At 34.8% G+C, this 18875-nt stretch overlaps 1 protein-coding gene across 1 annotated transcript in view; it reads right to left on the reverse strand.

Moving 5' to 3' along the window:
• UBL3 (ubiquitin like 3) overlaps positions 1-18875 on the reverse strand; it is a 63606-nt gene that overhangs the window by 10584 nt on the left and 34147 nt on the right. Inside the window, exon 2 of the mRNA XM_004774812.2 lies at positions 227-335. Coding sequence (XP_004774869.1) covers positions 227-335 — 109 coding nt within the window. The remainder of the gene's footprint in view (positions 1-226; positions 336-18875) is intronic.

Consider the following 18875-nt stretch of genomic DNA (forward strand, 5'->3'; position numbering starts at 1 on the left):
TAAGGCAAAAACAGATTTTGCATACCGGCTCCTTCCCCATTTTGCAATAAAGTAGCTGAAGAACAAAGTGACAAATAACAGTGTTCCTTCCCCTTTAACTCCCAAGACTAATCTCTCAATTATCTGTTTTTTTTAAAGTCTTCATAACTTTTTCAAAATGTTTGTGAAACGAGGTAGGGCATAAAGAATTAACATTATTCATTCTCAAGAGAAAAACACCACTCACCCATTGGCCAATTGTCATACACATGCTTTGCAATGTCAGAAGCAGAATCATTAGGAGAAAACAGGAACTCTTTTGTTTTCCCGCTTACCAAGATGAGGCGCAAATTTATCTGAAAGAAGACAAGGATTCTTTTAATACAAATCTTGAAATTTTGAAAGTAAATAAAAATGACTCCTAGGTTTTTCATTTCAATCACATTCTGAACTATTACTAATGCTATTTTCTGGTTTTATCTATTTAAATTCTGTAAAGACTTTTTTTTTTTTTTTAAAGAATGACAATTTGGCATATGATTTCATTTCCACTGTTTAAATATATGGGGGAGGGCAGATATGTTTGTCATAATAAATAAAAGGAAAACCAAAATTCATTATGCTTTTATATTTTAACTACTCCAACAATGTTCAGAGTTGGGCTTTTGTAGGTTATCACTATTACTTTAGCATACATATTTTCCACTGAAAAACTAACAAAAGTGGTGATGCTGCAGGTCACATCACTAAACAGAAGAAAAATTTAGTTGATAATCTACTTAGAAAAAATAATGAATTAAAAACAATGAATTAATATAACTTTTTTTTTTTTTAAGATTTTATTTATTTATTTGACAGAGATCACAAGCAGACGGGAGAGGCAGGCAGAGAGAGAGAGGGAAGCAGGCTCCCCGCTGAGCAGAGAGCCCCATGCGGGGCTCCATCCCAGGACCCCGAGATCATGACCTGAGCCGAAGGCAGCAGCTTAATCCACTGAGCCACCCAGGTGCCCCAATATAACTTTTTATCCTACAAAAATTATTCAAATGTAAACAAATTAACCAGAAACAGTAAAGAACTTTACAATGGTTAAAGGAGGAATCAATAATATGTTAAATCCAAACGCCCAATCATTTATTGTGGGAGGGCAGAGGAGAAGCTATGAGTGACAAAGGACAGAGATTCATCCTCAGTGAATAACCCAAGGTAAATAATGGAATTAAAATTTTTGTGGTCCAGTGAATTTACACTTCCAAGTAAATATGTCTGTTTATACCTTTTGTAAAACATTTCTAAATGTTCATTTTTAAATTTTTTTCTCTATCCATAATTATATGATTTATTTTTAAAAACCGTGACATCACTCATTTCCTTATAAGTTACAGAAATGCAAGTGGGATTTTCTATACTTCTGGGCCTCTGTTAAGAGAGGAAATAAGGCCTTCCCAAAAGTTGAGTCTAGTCCAGAGCTGAGTCCTGGGACTAGCCCAGCTTCTTTATATATAAACAACAGAGAATGTCATTGTACCGGTTTGAATTGTGCCTGGTCCCAGGTTAGCCAAGCTCTCTTCTTCAGTTACCAATACTTTTTGCTTCTAAAAAAATACCAGAAGATCTTTAAGATGGCCAAGTCTACAATGAATAAATTGGTGCCTACCACAGAGTCATTTAGAGGCCAGGTCACTGGTTTACTATCTACCACCAACATGGCCAATGCCATTCCCAATGCCTCAAATGTACTGAAAGTTATAAAATATCTCCTCTAGAAAAGTGCTAAAAGCACAAACAATTTCTCATTTACTGGGATGTGACTGGATCCCACATTAGATGGAGGAGAACTAGACTCTATACTAGAAATTATATTCTAACTGTATGTGCATTCTATTTCCATGAAAAGTTTTTTAGAAGATAACAGAAAAAGAAATCTATATTCCAGGTGAAAAGCTCTTTCTATATGTCCAGTAAGAATTTCTTGCTGCCTTTTTAAATCAGAATGAAATTTGAAATTAGACCAAAGCGTAATACAGGAAGTAATACAATCAGTAATACAGTAATACAACTTAAAAAAGTTGTTTTAAGTTCCATCTGAACAAAATTCAAGTAAGTTTATAAGAATGATTAAATTTTAAGAAAGCACCACTTAGGGCGCCTGGGTGGCTCAGTGGGTTAAAGCCTCTGCCTTCAGCTCAGGTCATGATCCCAGGGTCCTGGGCCCGGCTTCAGGCTCTCTGCTCAGCGGGGAGCCCATTTCCTCTCTCTCTGCTTACTTGTGATCTCTTGTCTGTCAAATAAGTAAATAAAAAAATCTTAAAAAAAAAAAAAGGAAGCACCACTTATTTATTTTATAAAACAAACAAGTAATGAGTGATTCTTAAAGCAAGGAACGCAAGATCTCTACAATATGAATTTCAGTTCTCAAGAGATATACTATTTATAGCTGTCTCTTTATATGTGATATTGATAAATATATACTATATACTTTGAATTTATATGGAATCTTTTAATGGAATCAAACTATTATATAAGGATCCTTCAGCCATTAATGTCCAAGAAATTATGCCCCTCATAATGGTTCAGCCATGTGTTTAACGAGAAAAAAAAAATAATTAAATTCAAGCTTCCTAAGAGTTATATAAATGATATAAATCTACTTTTTCTCAGAATCGTCTTCTAAGTTTAGAACTAATCTCTATTGGGCTTTTATTCAAATTATAATGTTTAAAAGTAACAAAGAAAAAGGGGAGGAAAAAGGACTTAATTCTTAGAATCTGCAAAGACAATGCCAAAGCATACTTCAGTCTTTCCCTATTATCCATCAATACGGAAATGGAAAAATAGCTGATGGTATATCCTTACTATAGAAATCTCTAGTTGTTAAACAACACGAGGTATAGATCTACATAATGTGACATGGAAAGGTATCCACAATATATTAAACTAAATAATACACATCACCCACACCATAAATCGTTCATGCAGCAAAATTCCCAGCATTTATTTTAAAACTAATATATATCACTGTTACCAGTAAAATGATTATTTCATTTTTGTGTTTCAAAATCAATGGTCTAAAGAATTCATGCGCATCTAGATTTTCAGAATGTTGGAAACTTTGGGCCCTTCGCTGTGTTTGACAGGTTTAAAAACTTTTTTTTTTAATGTTTACAGGGGGACATAAACGTTTTAGTTTGACACAGACCCTACTGAGCCCTACTTACTCACACTGGCCTTCTTCATAGCATACACTTATGATACCTGCCTGGCCCCAGAAAACATTAAAGTTTGTAACTCATGGTAGAGCTCTGGGCTACAAATTCAAAACAAGATGCAAGGTAAGATTTCAAAATCTACTGAGAACTTAATTACCCCTTTGGGTAGGGAAAAAAGAAAATATGAAAACTCTAAGTCTATAAATACATAAATCTAAGAAATCATCAAATATTACATTTAAAACAATCTAAAACTGACAATCAGTTAAAGACTGCTTCAGGAAAGAAGTTTATGTCCCAAATTGAAAATAACAGCAATAAACCCACAAACTTAAATTGCTGAGTGAAGTCACACATTGCCTGAAACATTTTTGCTGCCTAGAACAATGGGTGATATATAGTAGGTGTTCAGTATTTGTTGACTAATATTTTAGTTTCTTTCGTTTCAATAAGCAAGTGGAAATGTAGACTGGAAAGATCAGCACTAAGATTCAAATGAAGGTTTCAGCATTCTGGACATTTTATCAAATGCTGTGTTATGTGGAATGGGAATGGGAGGGGGCACCTGGGTGGCTCAGTCGGTTAAGGGTCTGACTCTTGATTTCAGCTCAGGTCATGAATTCAGGGGTGGTGAGATGGAGACCAGAATCAGGCTCCAAGCTCAGAAGGGACTCTGCTTGAGATTCTCTCTCCCTCTCCCAACCCCCACTCTTAAAATAATAAATAAAATAAATCTTAAAAAAAAAAAAAAGAATGGGAATGGTTAATAATCATTTTTTGGTAGTTGTATGGACAGAGGGATAGTTCCAACATGTAAACACCTCAGTGCTTAATTTGTTAGGCTTTGGATCTTCACTGTCAGTAACATGTTTATATGAAATACTATAATTTAGTAAGGCATTTTCAAAAGCAAAATTATTTCTAATTGTGCCTAATTTTTAAATGAAGCTAAAGACAGGATTATTGATATGGAAGATTATTGGATGAGTCTGGACTTGTTCCTGTGTTTATGTCTGGGTGACAACCTTCCTCCGAGACTACAAGTATACATCTGCTTCAGTACACAGGCAAGTGTACCTTAGGGCTGTTAACACCAAAGGAGGAAAACACTAAATTTCCATGCTTTCTTTAGAAAAAATCTCGAAAGCAATCACCCAGATAAACATCTGGATACACAGGGTGGTCAGTACTTAATTACTCCTATATAATAGTAAGAACTTTCTCAAGCTCATTCAGATAAATAATGTCAATTATAGTTCCTCTCAGTAAATGTATGGCAATTCCTATACATGTGAGCTAGTTTCCCTTAAAAGATTATGTTCCATTAAATATTAATGAAATTTTTTTTTTACTTCTTTGAAGCCATGCTAAGTCAATAAAATACCTTAAAAGAACTTTTGCTTGTGGGGTCCTAGAATTCTTGACACATTGACAATGGATTAAAAACAACTCTTATTTACAGCTTAAAATGTGATACACTACATGTACATACTTGTCTAAAAATAAAACTGTTTATCAAGACTCCGAATTACTTGATATGAGATGGAGCTCCTATTATGTAATAAAATTTCCAAGGGATGGTGTTCAGATTATCCAAATGAAAGATACATTTCATAGTTACTTTTGAGGCAAAAAAAAATCCAAACAAGACTTTTAGTGAGGTAGCAACCTTAATCATTTCCTGTAAGGCCAATGGAAATGACACAAACTCCTATGCATGTATTTCAGTTAAAAAAAAAAAAAGAAGTTTTTGATCAAATTGTTATCTCTATTTGTCAGGCTATAACAATCTAGAGACATCTCTAGAACTTAATTCACACAACAATCTGTTTTCAACTTGTCAGGCTGAAAAAAGAGGAAGTAAACAGGGAAAGTGGAAGATGAACTGGAGTGGTCTTTGGAAATGAAACAGACAAGTATGGAGATAGACCATGCCCTGTAAAAGAAAAGTGACTGTTTTCTACCAAGAGATCAACAGGTTGATCAGAAAAGGAATTCCGCCCTCCCCTAGTATATTCTATCAAATAAATGAAATCTTAAAAAGAAGGAAGGAGGGAAGGAATTCCCAACATTCAAATGAAGAAATTTTTGCCTTTGTAGTGCTCATTCCTGCCTTTCTTTGCTAAAAGGCAAGCGCAAGTGGCCAGTGGAAAGATGTTAGACTTTCTTTGCAAGTCACTTTTCAAAAGCTCTCAATTTAAAACTCAAGGGGATTATACAGAGTAAATAAAGCTAACCCCCAAAGGTTACATACTATACAACTCCAAATATATAATATTCTTGAAATGACAAAACTATGGAATGGAGAATAGGTTAGTGGTAGTGAGGTTTTAGGAAGAGGGGAAGGGGGAGGGGTGGCTCTATCTATAAAAGGGAAGCACAAGGGATACTTGGGATGAACTGTTCTGTCTCTTACTGTGGTTGAGTGGTCATATGAATCTGCACATGTGATAAAACTACACAGAACTAAATGCATACACACAAACAAGTGCATGAAAAACTGGAGAAATCTGAATGAATCTGTGGACTTTGAGACTATACTACAGTTATGTAAGATGACAGTACCAGCAAGGAAACCCAGGTGAAGGGTATATGGGATTTCTCTGTACTGTTTCTTGTAACAAGTGCATGTGAATCTATAAATATCTCCAAATAAGATGTTTTAAAAAACTGGCACTCAACTGGCTGAAGATTTATGTAGTATTATATGTCGGTCTTATTCTTATTTGCATTTGAAGATGAATAATGCTTTTTAAAAAATTACATTGTATGAAAATAGCTACTTGATCTAGAAAAAAGGATATAAGTCTACCAGTGACTTATTTTAAGACAATGTATAAATTTAAAAATAGATAAGCATGTTTTCTTGTTCCTAGAGTTACAGATTTGTAAATGACATATTTTGAATTTTTACTAAACATTACAGAAAAATGGAATGAGGGAGAAATGTGCTTTTTTTCACATAGGACTGTTTTAAAACAAATTATTCAAACAACTGCAGTGCTAAAATATGGTAATCATATATTTCATAAACTTTCTTTTAGTTGTTCATTTATTCAAGCATTTTCTGAAACAGACACTGTGCTTGGTGCCTTAAGGATTTTGTAACCTTGAAGCTGTGAGAAAGACATAAAAACATAATTATGGGGGAGAGGGTAGCTAGGATATAAAATTTTAAGTGCTCATAAATATTAGCTGAATTAATTTTTAAAACAACAAAAGGAGGACCTGTGAGTCTGACATTCCAGAGTAAGGTCTATATGGCACAGTGAACAAAGAAGGAGAAATGCTAACACTTGCCACTTATTGTGTGGTTTTACTGTCCTTCGGGTATTGCCCTTAGTTACGACTCACCTAGCCCATTTCTGAAACAGGTATTACTACCCCATTTTAGAGTTGTAGGAATGAATTTAGAGACTTTAGTAAGTGGACAAGCTAAGATTTGAACCTGAATGTGCTAACAACACAATATTTGATGTTAACCACTCGGGTCAAGTGAACCAGGTGGTCCCAGCAAACTCCTTACCAATGTCTCCATATTATTCTCCAGCAACATCTCAACCACTCTTGCCCTCACTATGGTCCAACCACAGGTACCTTCTCTCAGTTGCTCGAAAGTGCCAAGTTCTTACTTGTCTTAAGGCCTTTACACAGGTGGTTTCTTGTGCATGGAATGCTTGGTGCCCCACACTCCCCACCCCAATCCACACACGCTCTGGCTCACATGTGTTTGAGACAGGACAGCATGAACAAATCCTCCTGAGCCTCATCCTCCTAGATGAAATAATGAAACTAAATTTTTGAAGAAATGGAAAAAGAATTTCAAAATAGAATTAGAGAAGCTAAGAAGCATTCCTATTCCCCATTGGAATAGCAGCAATCCTATTTATGAAGAAGTTATATAAAGCATCCATGGAAACAGATTTTAACTTCTAAGAAAATACACCCGAATTCTTGTCTATGAATTTACTTGTTTATGGAGTCATAAACTAAGGTACACTGGGATTTGCTAAATGGATTGAAACTACAGTATCTTTTTCTATATTCTTTTTAGTACTCAGCATGATGTTGATTCTAATATACATGAAATATGAAATCTTTATAGGTAAAAACTCAGTGGAATTCCTTTTTATTTGTAAAAACACTTACCTAACCTGAACAACAGGCAAAGGGGAGGCGAGACAGTTCTCCAGTTTAAGTTCCCAAGTAAAACTTTTACGACATCTCATTTTGGTTGGCATGTGAATTTCCAGAATATTTAACTCATTTTTAAAATACAGGTAGAGAACAACATTCCAATTCAACATTTAATGCTTTTTAAATTATATGACCCTGTCAACTATTTCGTCATTAAATTATTTTTTGAGCACTGAACACAAACAAGAAACTGTTGAGTTATGCAAATGAATTAACAACAATATTAAATTAGCCTACTTGCCAGCTAGAAAATGTAGATTAATTTTTTTTCCTCATCACTGAAGAAACAAAGAAACCACTGGGTTCTTATAAGTACAGTTCAGAATCAAATAATGTAACTCAAAATTTATAAGGCATTTATAAGGCACTGGCACACAGTCAGTGCCTAATTAGCTATTATCATAAGTTATCAATCATTGTTATCCTCATAACCATCATTAGTTAAGTAGATCACATTATACCAACAATACAATGCTCTCTCTTTAAATACTTTATAATACACATTTATTTTAAAATAAGTTTGGGAGACTTTTTTATAATTAAAATTTCATGTGAAGGCTGAACAATGTATTTTCTTGAGAAACCCTGCAAATTATTCTTAAAATTACAATTTTTCAAGTTCCAAATTCTGTAAATAGAAAACATGTGGGTTCTGAAATTGAATTACAGTTCTATATCACTTTAAAACCTGACTATAGGATTCAAACTAGCTGCTTTAACCAGATTTCAATATGCAAGTGTAGTTGTCTAATTTCCTATACATACTATCAACTAAATAGTGAATTTGAATGAAACCAAAGTAGTCTCTCTGGGACACTGGATCTGTATCTAGGGAAACCTTTGTTTTGAGAAAGACTTTCAGGTCTTATGACTCACTTAATTAAGAACAACAGTTCGTTCAGTACAACTGTTTCTGTCAACCAAGCACTGAAGATATTAAATGATAGATAGGAGAAAGAGAACTGGCAAAGGCAAAGCAATAAGGAGGACACTGGGGAAGGAAGAGAGTACCTTTTCCTATATTCGTAACATTATGTTCACATTATTTCAGAAGGATGACAATTTTCTGTTCTCTATCTCCTGTTCTTAGTAGAAATAGGACAGTGTACGTTTTTTGGCTTAAAGCCTAAAATCATGGGGAAGGAAATTAGTATTTACTGAATATCAACTATACACCAGAAGTTTTCCTTACAGATAGTATCTCATCTGAGTAGTTCTAGACACATCCTATTTTAGTATCTACTATATAGTTCTTTCTCTTGCCTCTAATCACCTAGAACTACAAGAAAACAGGGTAGGACACAGGAAGAATCTTTTAGATTTCTTTATCTCTTGTATTTGTCTGGGCTTGTCATCATTTGAGCCTTGCACCATATTCCCCTCAAGGTGAGTACTTGCCCTTTTGCTGGGGGTATCAATTCCCAGATTCTTTCACTCATACTTCTTCTATGCCATTATCAAATTCTCAGTACTACTTTAAATCTCATGCCTTTTACAATTTTCCTCACTCATTCAACTTTTAATACTTAAGACTAGAAGGAGTCTCAGAATGCATCCAGTTTGCAGATAGCGAATAGACAAGGGAAAAAAGAGGCCCCAGGAGACTAGCTAGTTATTGGTGAAGCAGAAGAGTACAGCCCAGGTTTTCTCTCTGAGGTCACGGTTTGTTCTAGCACACTTCAGTGTCTCCCCAAACACCCTCCCAAGGTCCCCCTACATCCTCCTAAATACTGGACTTACGTCTTATTCAAATAGCCACTCCAGAAGGTCTTGCTTTTCTCTTAGGATTCATACAACTTTTGAGACAAAATACTCCTTAATCTGCTACACACTAGCTGAAAACTAATTCTATTTTTCTGAGTGACAGAACTTCTAGGGAATATAAGTAAATGTTAAGAGAAAAAAAAGCACTCTTATATACTGTAAAATAAATCTGGAAATGCCAGGTTAAAAAATTCAAACAAGATGTCTGCCAAGAGCTGTGGGAAGGGAAATGGAGAGTTAATGTTTAATGATTACAGACTTTCAGTTTTGCCAGATGAAAAGAGTTCTGGAAATGGGACGGCAGTGATGGTTGTGCATTACAAATATACACTGAACTGTACATTTAAAAATGGCTAAGATCACAAAGACAATGGTTTGTTGAAAAAATAATTCCCCATTAATAATTAATCTTGATCCTCTGATGTTTTAAATTACTGAAATATAATAAAACAGTTGGAGAGAAATCTCATTTAAGTAATTCTGATATAATGAAGTATTTCACTTTATACAAAGTATAAAAATAGTTAAGATGGTAAATATTATGTGTATTTTACTACAATTTGAAAGCCAAAAACTATTTACAAAAATATTCCAAGTTTCTTCACTGCAAAACTTCTCAGAATGTTTCATATGCCAAAATGACTTTGTGAATCTATAAGGGGAAGAAGGACCTATGATTCTACTTTCAGATGACACTTCAAATGATGGAATACACAAATGTTTACTATAAACAACGTACTATGCAAGATGCCTCAGAAGAAACAAAGATGACCAAAACACAATCAGTACAGAATTTGCTATAAAGCATTCAACTGCCTCAGCAGGCAGTGGGGCTAACACAGGCAGCCGCTGAAAAAGTTTCTTTACTGAATTTCAAATTTGTTGGGCATAATATGTTGATGTGGAGCCTCATTTGAGTGTAATGAAAAATCAGTCATCAGTCTTATGGCATAATATTTTATCATAAAAAATGTTAAAATAACCTATTTATACCTTTTGTTAGAGGATGCCAAAGTGACCTTTTTTTTTTGTAGTTATGACTGTGAATTAAATACCTGCATCACTGCTGTATGAAAGGATAAGATATTTCCAGAGATGGTCTTTAATATTTGACTAAAACTCACATTAAGATGGACACCTTGAAAACACACATTTGAAAGCCTTATTTTTCCATAATCTTTTTTTGGAAAATGGCTTAGACTTGATGCCATGGCTGTGGCTAGAAAACAAAATAATTTTAATGTGTGCCTTTGCCCTAGAAAAGTGAAACTAATGGTTCTCTGAGGGACTGTCCTAGATGACTGTTAAAAGTCCCTTCCAGCTCTAATATAAAATAGGCATGCTATTTAGAAATAAAACAATTCTACTATATATGATTAAAAAAAATGTGTAGAATACATTAGCAATCAATAATGACCAGGTTATTCCAATCAGTCATTTTTTATTTGAATTAATAGCCCAGTGCCTTCATTTCCTCATCACTAACTCTGATCTTTAATTCCCTATAAATCTGCCTATTGAAACCACACTTACTCAACCATACTCTTGAAGGTCACTTACGACCATCTAGTAAAAGACATGAAATAGCTTCTTCTCCTTTCTCATCTTCCTTAATCTCTCTGTAACATTTGACACAATTTATTCCTTCCTTCTTGAAAGTCTTTCCTCATTAGGTTTTTGTAATTCCTCAAATGTATTTTCTGAAACACTACACTCCATGAAGTATTCTGGGAGAGAAAACAGTTCAGTGGTCAGGTGAATTTGCAAAACACTGCTTCATATATTCCTGTTTTGGAAATTTGCCATATATGTTAACATATTAAAAACCCAGAGAATTCTTGCAGTGAACAAATTCATCTAATTTTAACACAGTTGCAGTATTTAACCATAGAACCAATTTTTCTTTCCCATAGTACCTGTTACTATCCCACAGATCTAGGTTTTGGTAAAACATGCTTTGGGGAATACTACTATTCCTGCTTTCGACCTTCTCTTTCAGTTGTTCTTTTCCCTCTTATACTCCACATATGGGCTTTCCTAGGTTCCCTCATCAATCTTTTCTTCTCCAACACTCTGTCAGAGATCCCATCTAACCCCCTTCATTCAATGGCCACCTATGTGGAACATTCCCAAACCAATTCTCCATGGGGCACAAATTTCATTTCTTCAACTGCCGGCTGTCCCTTCAAAATTGATCTGTTTAAAATTCTTTCTTCCTAAATCAGAGGTATCCCTCCTGACTTACTTATTTCTGCTAAATTCTGGTCTCTCGGTTACTCAGGCCTGAAGGCTCAGCGTCATCGTTTACTCTTTTTCCCCCTTTACTGGGTTACTAGATTCTTTCAAGTTCTCTGTGCTGCCTTTCTCATCCCCAAACTTCACCTTGCACATTGTCGGACAATTTTGACAGTTTAAAATTTTGTCATTATGCTACAGGTAACTAACATTTACTGATCACTACACTTACATTTACTGATCACTTACTGATCACTCAAAAGCAGTCAAAAGTATATAGTACTTTGCATGAGGTATACAGTTATGTTATACAACCTTAGGAGCTAGGTATTACCAGTTCCCTGTTGTAGCAGGGATGCTGATATTAAGTAACTTAAGATCTCATAGCTCATAGTCCAAACTTCTCAGTCCAATCCAACTACTATTTCCTTAACAAATTTCTATTCCAGCCAAATTGATAAATTCATTATAAATCCTATCCTGCTGAGAGAGAATCACAGGAATGAATTCCTGATTCCGCTCACTCAGTTCTATTGCCTCCTTCTGAAGCCTATGTGACCACTCTAGCCTGCACTGCCCCTTCCTCACTCAGTGTTTCTATCCAATCATGGGCATGTGCTGAAGCAGTCCTATATATCCATGTTTGCCTGGGACGACTCTGATTTACACTTGTGGTATTACTATTCTGATGAACAGTGCTCCCTTTTACTCTCAAAAGTATTTCAACCTACATAATACATTATAAGGTCATCCTACACATATCATATCATTTATTGTAGCAAGATACATTTTATAAATATGTCTTAACTCTCCAATTAAATCATGGTCTTTGAGGGTGGTAAATCAATCTTGAAACTTCTTTATAGTTCTCTTCCTTCAGAAGTTGTTAACTGATATCAACAAGAACAGTTGTGGAAATGAGACGCCTTTGGCTGTTTTTTGTTTCCCAACTGAATCTTCATTTTAAATCAAAAGAAGAAAAATGCATATTAAATTAATTCATAGAGTTAACCTCATATGATTTACTTTGCCTGAAAAATAGTAGGTACTTAATATGCTGGAAGATGAATGAATAATGTAGCAGAATATGCCAGACTACAGACAATATTCTTTAAATATTTTGAGAATGTATCTATAACAGTATAACCAGGAAGCAGATTACCAAGATTACAAGCAGATTACCAATAATTACCAAGAAAAATTTTACTTTAGTATTTTTTACTGTTACACAGTTAGGTGATGACAGACTCACCATTTTCCATATACAACTATTATGGAATATAAGCCCTGAAACAGACTACAGTGGTAATGAAAAACAGTTGCTCTGAAGAGGGCAGAAAGAAAAAGACATTTAAAAAATCATCCTATTCTTTACAATATGTTTGTCAGTCAACTCATTATTCAAAAGTGATAGCAGGCTCTCCTATTTAAGAAGAATACATTTTGTCTGCCCATGAAGAAAACAATTGTTCCAGGCTGTCTGTGCTTTGCAGTCCTATTCAGCCCGCATAGACAATTTGCTTCAACCTGTGACTAGTGATACTGTCACTTAGTGGTGCCCCAGATAGCCATGACCTCATGTGCTCTTAATATGGAGGCTCTCCCTTATAAATTAATGTCTCTGGAATACTCATGGATTCTTAGTTGAATACAAGCGTGCTTTAATTATTTATTTATTAATTTTTGAAATTTTAACAAATAATGTATCGATTTACTTAGGATTAGGCTGATGAATTATTCAGCAGCAGAGCTCTACATAACAAACAGGGGACAAAACAAGCGAGTATGATAAATGCATCCATATCAGCAAATAACATTAGATACAATAATCAGTAAAATACAGCATAAGATCTATGCAGGATATACTATCTAAGAATGTTAATTAACACAATCATTGAGTGCTAATCATTAGAGGTGAATGCATACTATTCATTTAAAAAAAACCCACACACATGAAAAACCTGAAAGTTCATAAAAAGTTGTTATAAAATATAAAGCCAGCAACATCAAAAATATTTAGTATTACAATACAGAAAGCAAAACAAATGACAGCAGATGGTTTCAAAGAAGGGAAAAAGAGAACTACAGAGTAATAAAGTACAAATTACAACTAAAAGGGAAATGTTCACAAAGAAATAGTTTAAGAAAGGGTCAGGTGAGCTCCTGGGAAAAAGTAAATGACTAACAGCAAGAGAAGAAATATTTATAAACAGGAAAGATTGTTATGAGCAGATTAGATAATTATCTGAATACATGGACAAGAAAAGAGCAGGAAGTATCCTTGCTAGAGAATTAATTCAAGAACTAAAGGACTCCTGGCACTGAGCTGAAAATACCACATTATATTTTTTGCAAATTTAGAAATTCAGGTTCAGAGATAAAGAAGATTCGTGTAAGGTTATGAAGAAACCAGGAGACAGAAATCTTCAATTGATGTAGTTCAGTTAAGTACAACAACTCTCGGACTTGGACTAGATGCTGAGCAATGTTTTGGGGCTTTTTTTTTAACGAGTGAAATAGCCTGTTCCTGTCTATCAAACACCATCTGCAAGAATATGTGAGAAATTTCAGGAGTTGCTGACTTATATCAACAATAACTCTGAGTAACTAACACCATAAAACAGATATAAAAGTCTGGGAAAGATACTTAATGAGTCTCTGGACCTCTTATTATAAGAACTAATGACAGTGTTCCTATCACTTTCATTTCCTAAATTAGATTTTCTTTTATTTTCAGAATATTCATGACGTTCATGTTTGAATAATTACCAGTCCCTAAGGTACTGTCCTTAATCCATCTTCAAAGTTGTATAAAGTATGACTATTGGCATAAAAGCTGCTATCTTAGGTAATATAATAAAATCATTTTTTCCCAATTTTCTGCAGAAGCAATTCAACAATGCTAAGAGGCACTCTCTATTAACACCACTCCCCCAACCCCCCCCATCTCTGTCTCTCTCTCTCTCTCTCACACACACACACACACACACACACCACACACACACATGCCCACGTGTATATTGACCTTTCCTGGTCTAGCTTAGTTCTGTTTGCTAGGTGAAAAGTAAGTACTCAGGTAAAGGTTAATGTAGAGAATATGATAATGAATCTAAGAAGTTAGAAGAAGATATGAAGAACATATGATGCCTCAACAAAGGAGGCTGCTAGTGAATATGATTTTAAATGTTATTTTGATCACAATTATTTTTTCCACAGCTACTCATTTACCAGGTTTGATTAATTTTTCTTCTGCAGTGTTTACTGCATCTATTCCTTCCCTATCCCGAGCCCCCATTCCCTCTATCAACATCCTACTTCGGACCATTATCACGAGTTATCTACTCATTGGTCATCCTGGGTATTATTCTATGTCCCCTTCTCCCATGCTTACAGGATTAACTGTGTATGAAAACTCATCCATACAACAAATATATACTGGGCACTTATCACAGGCATACTATGCGCATCCTTAAATATTCAAGACCTCCAAAAGCAAGAGAATTTAGCAGGTACACTTTAGTTTGTGCTTCTAAGGTCGTGAAATTGGCTTACACATTGATTATGTTTTCTGACAGCAGTTTTGGGGGAAAACTAAATGCATCGGGCCTACAAAATAACAAAGGCACAATTCTACCCAAAGTTACTGTTTATAGTTCTTACCTATTGAAGCCAAAATAATTTCTTATTGGCCGCTCTTAAACTTTGAATACTAGAAACAATTCTTTTCACATCCAAGTATTCAGGCTATTCGCTCATGAATGGAGATAGTGATTTTGATCACTTTTACATAAGCTTTTATGTATATAGGACCTTGTGCCTTCAGGGAACAACTACTATTAATGGCTTTAATTTAGCAAATACTAAATAATTTGGATCCTAACCAATTCTAATTTATGAACTTTTATGTCCCAAGGTTTCATTTGTAAATCCACTGTTTGTAACCTAGATTACTTTTCTATAGAAAAAAGTCTATATATGCATTGTCAATTTCCCAGAGAATTCCTAAGAGTCTATTTTATCTAATAATATGACTAAAATATACCTAATATGCAGTGAAAATAATCGCAAACACATATAACTTACTACGTGCGCGTGCTCCTCTTCTAGATGTTTTTCCTGAATCTAGCATTTACTCTTTGTGGCAACCCTACAGGAAAACTATCATTATGCCCATGTTTAACAGAGGAGGAAACTGAAGCAGAGACTCAAGAGCCTGCCCAAGGTCCAAGAGCTATGAAATACCAGAACTGGGTTTCAACTCAACCCTGCTTTTAGTAATTACATTAAATTACCTATAACTATTAAAAAGTTTTAAGTAGTTTAACCTGCAGAGCATTCAAATTTTTTCGAGTACATCATGGTTTTACTTCAAATGACTCATTTGATATTTCAGGATCTTCTGAAGTTCAATGGTTTTATTACTTCCCTCACTGTTATTTACTTAATTGCTCACATACATATATATAGAATTTACTTCAGGATCACTATATGTCAAAGCTTCTGGGTAAGCTGAAGCTCTTGAACTGCCCCATTCATCTCCAAAACATATGCTTCCTAAATAAATAAATCTGACTTGTTCTGGCTTTAAAAACAAAACACCTGTTAGGAAGTTAACTGTAAGGGCAAACAAATATTGCCACAACTTCTATAAAATCACTCTAGAAATATACTGAATTAACATTTGATTCCAATTCTTAGTGTTGTCTTGTATGTTATAGTTACGGGAGGTAGGGTTATAGCTTCATATTTTCATTTGTTCATTTTCTGTAAATTTCCCTCCACAACTGACTGCTTTTGGTAATACAAATCTTGGTAGCATCATCTCCTCACCCCAAGAAACAGAGATTCAAACAAAGTACTAACATAGGTTCAAATCAGAAAAATGTATTACAATGCATGTGGGATGGTTCTGGACTAGTTTTTCCATGAAGACAAGAAGATTGGGGCAGGTGTGAAGGGCTGGAAAATGGAGAGAAAGCTGAGTGATGATTCAAACAAGAGAGAAAGAAATGAAGAGACAGAGTCCCCAAATGAGAGGGAAAAGAAATCGCTGACTCAAAGACGAGGGGTGTACGGACTATTTGTTGGTCTCATAACTCATGGACAATTGAGGTCAACAGTCCTGGATCCCTGGGCCACCTTGTGTGGGGACAAAAGTGTGAAATAAAAATCCTGTTCTCAACCCAGGTATAAGTGAACAGACTAGTGGGAAATTTCCCTCCAGGTGGAAGAGGAGTGGACACATGACTGATCACACCATGTGAACCCTCAAATTAGGAACAATGCCTCTTTCTCTCTTGTCTTGAGACTTGACTTCAGAGTAATCAAATCTATCTGAAAACAGTATGTAATTCCTTGAAATCATGCTGGTGTTCTTGAAATTGCTTCTTTTAAGTATATACAGTTGTGATCCTTGAACAACGCAGGGGGTTAGGGGCACCCATCTCCTCACCCCAACATGGTCAAAAATCCATATATAACTTTTGACTGCCCCCAAAACTTTACTAATAGCCTGCTGTTGACCAGGAGCCTTACCAATAACATAAACAATTAACACATATTTTGCATGTTATATGTATTACTGTATTCTTACGATAAAGTAAGCTAGAGAAAAGAAAATGTTATTAATAAAATCATAAGAAAAATTCGATATACAGTATTATATTTCTCAATACTGTAAGCTTATGTCATCTATTTACATGATGAATCATCTGTCAGTACCTACATCACTACTATCTTATATGATACAAAACACTATAGATGCTACATGTATTACTAACAATAGATATCAAAAATGGAAAGATAATGTGAAACAGAAGTGGCTACAAAATTATTATAGTAGCACAGTATGTACTATAGTTAATTTTATATAGTTATGATTTAATACTGCTCCTTTATTGTTTACATTTCTCTTAACTGTGAATGGCACTATATATGGTCTGCATTTGTTTACATAAGTTTTGATAAATTTTAACTTTTTATAATAGATTTTTGTATATTTTCTGGTAGTAAGTGATAAAACAGAATAGTATGTATATATATTCTATATATTCATGGCAAAACATATTTTTAAAAATATTTGTAGGCTATGCAATTCATCTGCACGTCTTTTTTCAAACTGTCGCAAATCTCCAAAAATGTTTTCTAATATATTTACTTTTTAAAAAAAGATTTTATGTATTTGAGAGATAGAGAGCATGCAAGCAGGGAGAGGGGCAGAGGGAGGAGGAGAAGCAGATACTCCCCACTGACCAGGGAACCCCTACCCATGCAGGGCTTGATCCGAGGACCCTAAGATCATGACCTGAGTCGAAGGCAGATGCTTAACCAACTGAGCCACCCATCACCCTCAATATATTTACTTCTTAAAAATCTGCATATAAGTGGACTCGTGCGTGCACTTCAAACCTGTGTTGTTCAAGGGTCAAATGGAACCTATTCAATATTGCTCCAATCAAAGTAATTGAGTCAATCACAAGTTAAACTAAAACTCTAAGCTCTCTATTAAGTCAAAGTTTCCATTTAGCTATAAAATTAATACTGAGGACCATTTTTAAAACCGTGGTAGCAGTAGTAGGTATTTGGGTTTTGTTTTGTTTTGTTTTTAAAGTCTTTATTTTCAATGACATCAAAAATAATTTAGTTCTGCTGTTCAATTCTTAACTACTGAAGAAAACAGAAAACAAAAGATAAAGCTTAAAAAAAAATCCATTGCAAAGGAAGAGGCATGTTAGAGCTGGCCTAATAGAAATAATTAGATGATAAAAATTCAGCCATGATCTTTAGCCTTTTGGCTAAAGATTTGAGTTGCTTCTGGAACCCTCAGAGGTAGTTTCTGTGGCAGGGGTAGTTTTTATACACAGAAAATTCTTTTTAAAAGTTTACTTAGGTTTTAGTTTTTGAAATCAGTCAGTCAGTTAAGTGCCTGACTCTTGGTTTTGGCTCAGGTCATGATCTCAGGGTCATGGGATCAGGTCCCCCTTCTGGCTCTGTGCTCAGAGTAGTCAGCTTGAGATGCTCTCCCTCTCCTTCTGCCCCTCCCCCTACTTACACACTCACGCTCAGGCATGCTCTCTCTCAAATAAATAAATCTTAAAAAAAAAAAAAAAAAAGAAAAGAAAAGATAGAGTTACCTGGTGAACACTGCTAATCTTCATTAAGGTCTCCTAACACATGTCCACTGGCCAGGGCAGTGCTGGAAACATTATTACTCTTGTACTCCACAGAGACATTCCCCAATACATGTTCAAATCCATAATTTCATTCACATTACATGCATATTAGGGAAGCACTTTAAGAACTATTACTTTACCTTTTATGTCTACTGCAAAGATTGAATAAAATAAGTATGAACACTTGCTGTAAATTCTAAGACCTTAAAGTGCTGTTAGACTCATATTTACGTAAAAGAAATAATCGGCTTCAATAAAATAAAATGGCAACCCTCGATTTATCCTTTTCCTAACCTTGCTCAGTTACTTCCTGTCTTAT

Source organism: Mustela putorius, unplaced genomic scaffold (assembly GCF_011764305.1).
Source record: "Mustela putorius furo isolate JIRA1106 unplaced genomic scaffold, ASM1176430v1.1 tig00003942_pilon_pilon_pilon, whole genome shotgun sequence".
NCBI classification, from domain to species: Eukaryota; Metazoa; Chordata; class Mammalia; order Carnivora; family Mustelidae; genus Mustela; species Mustela putorius.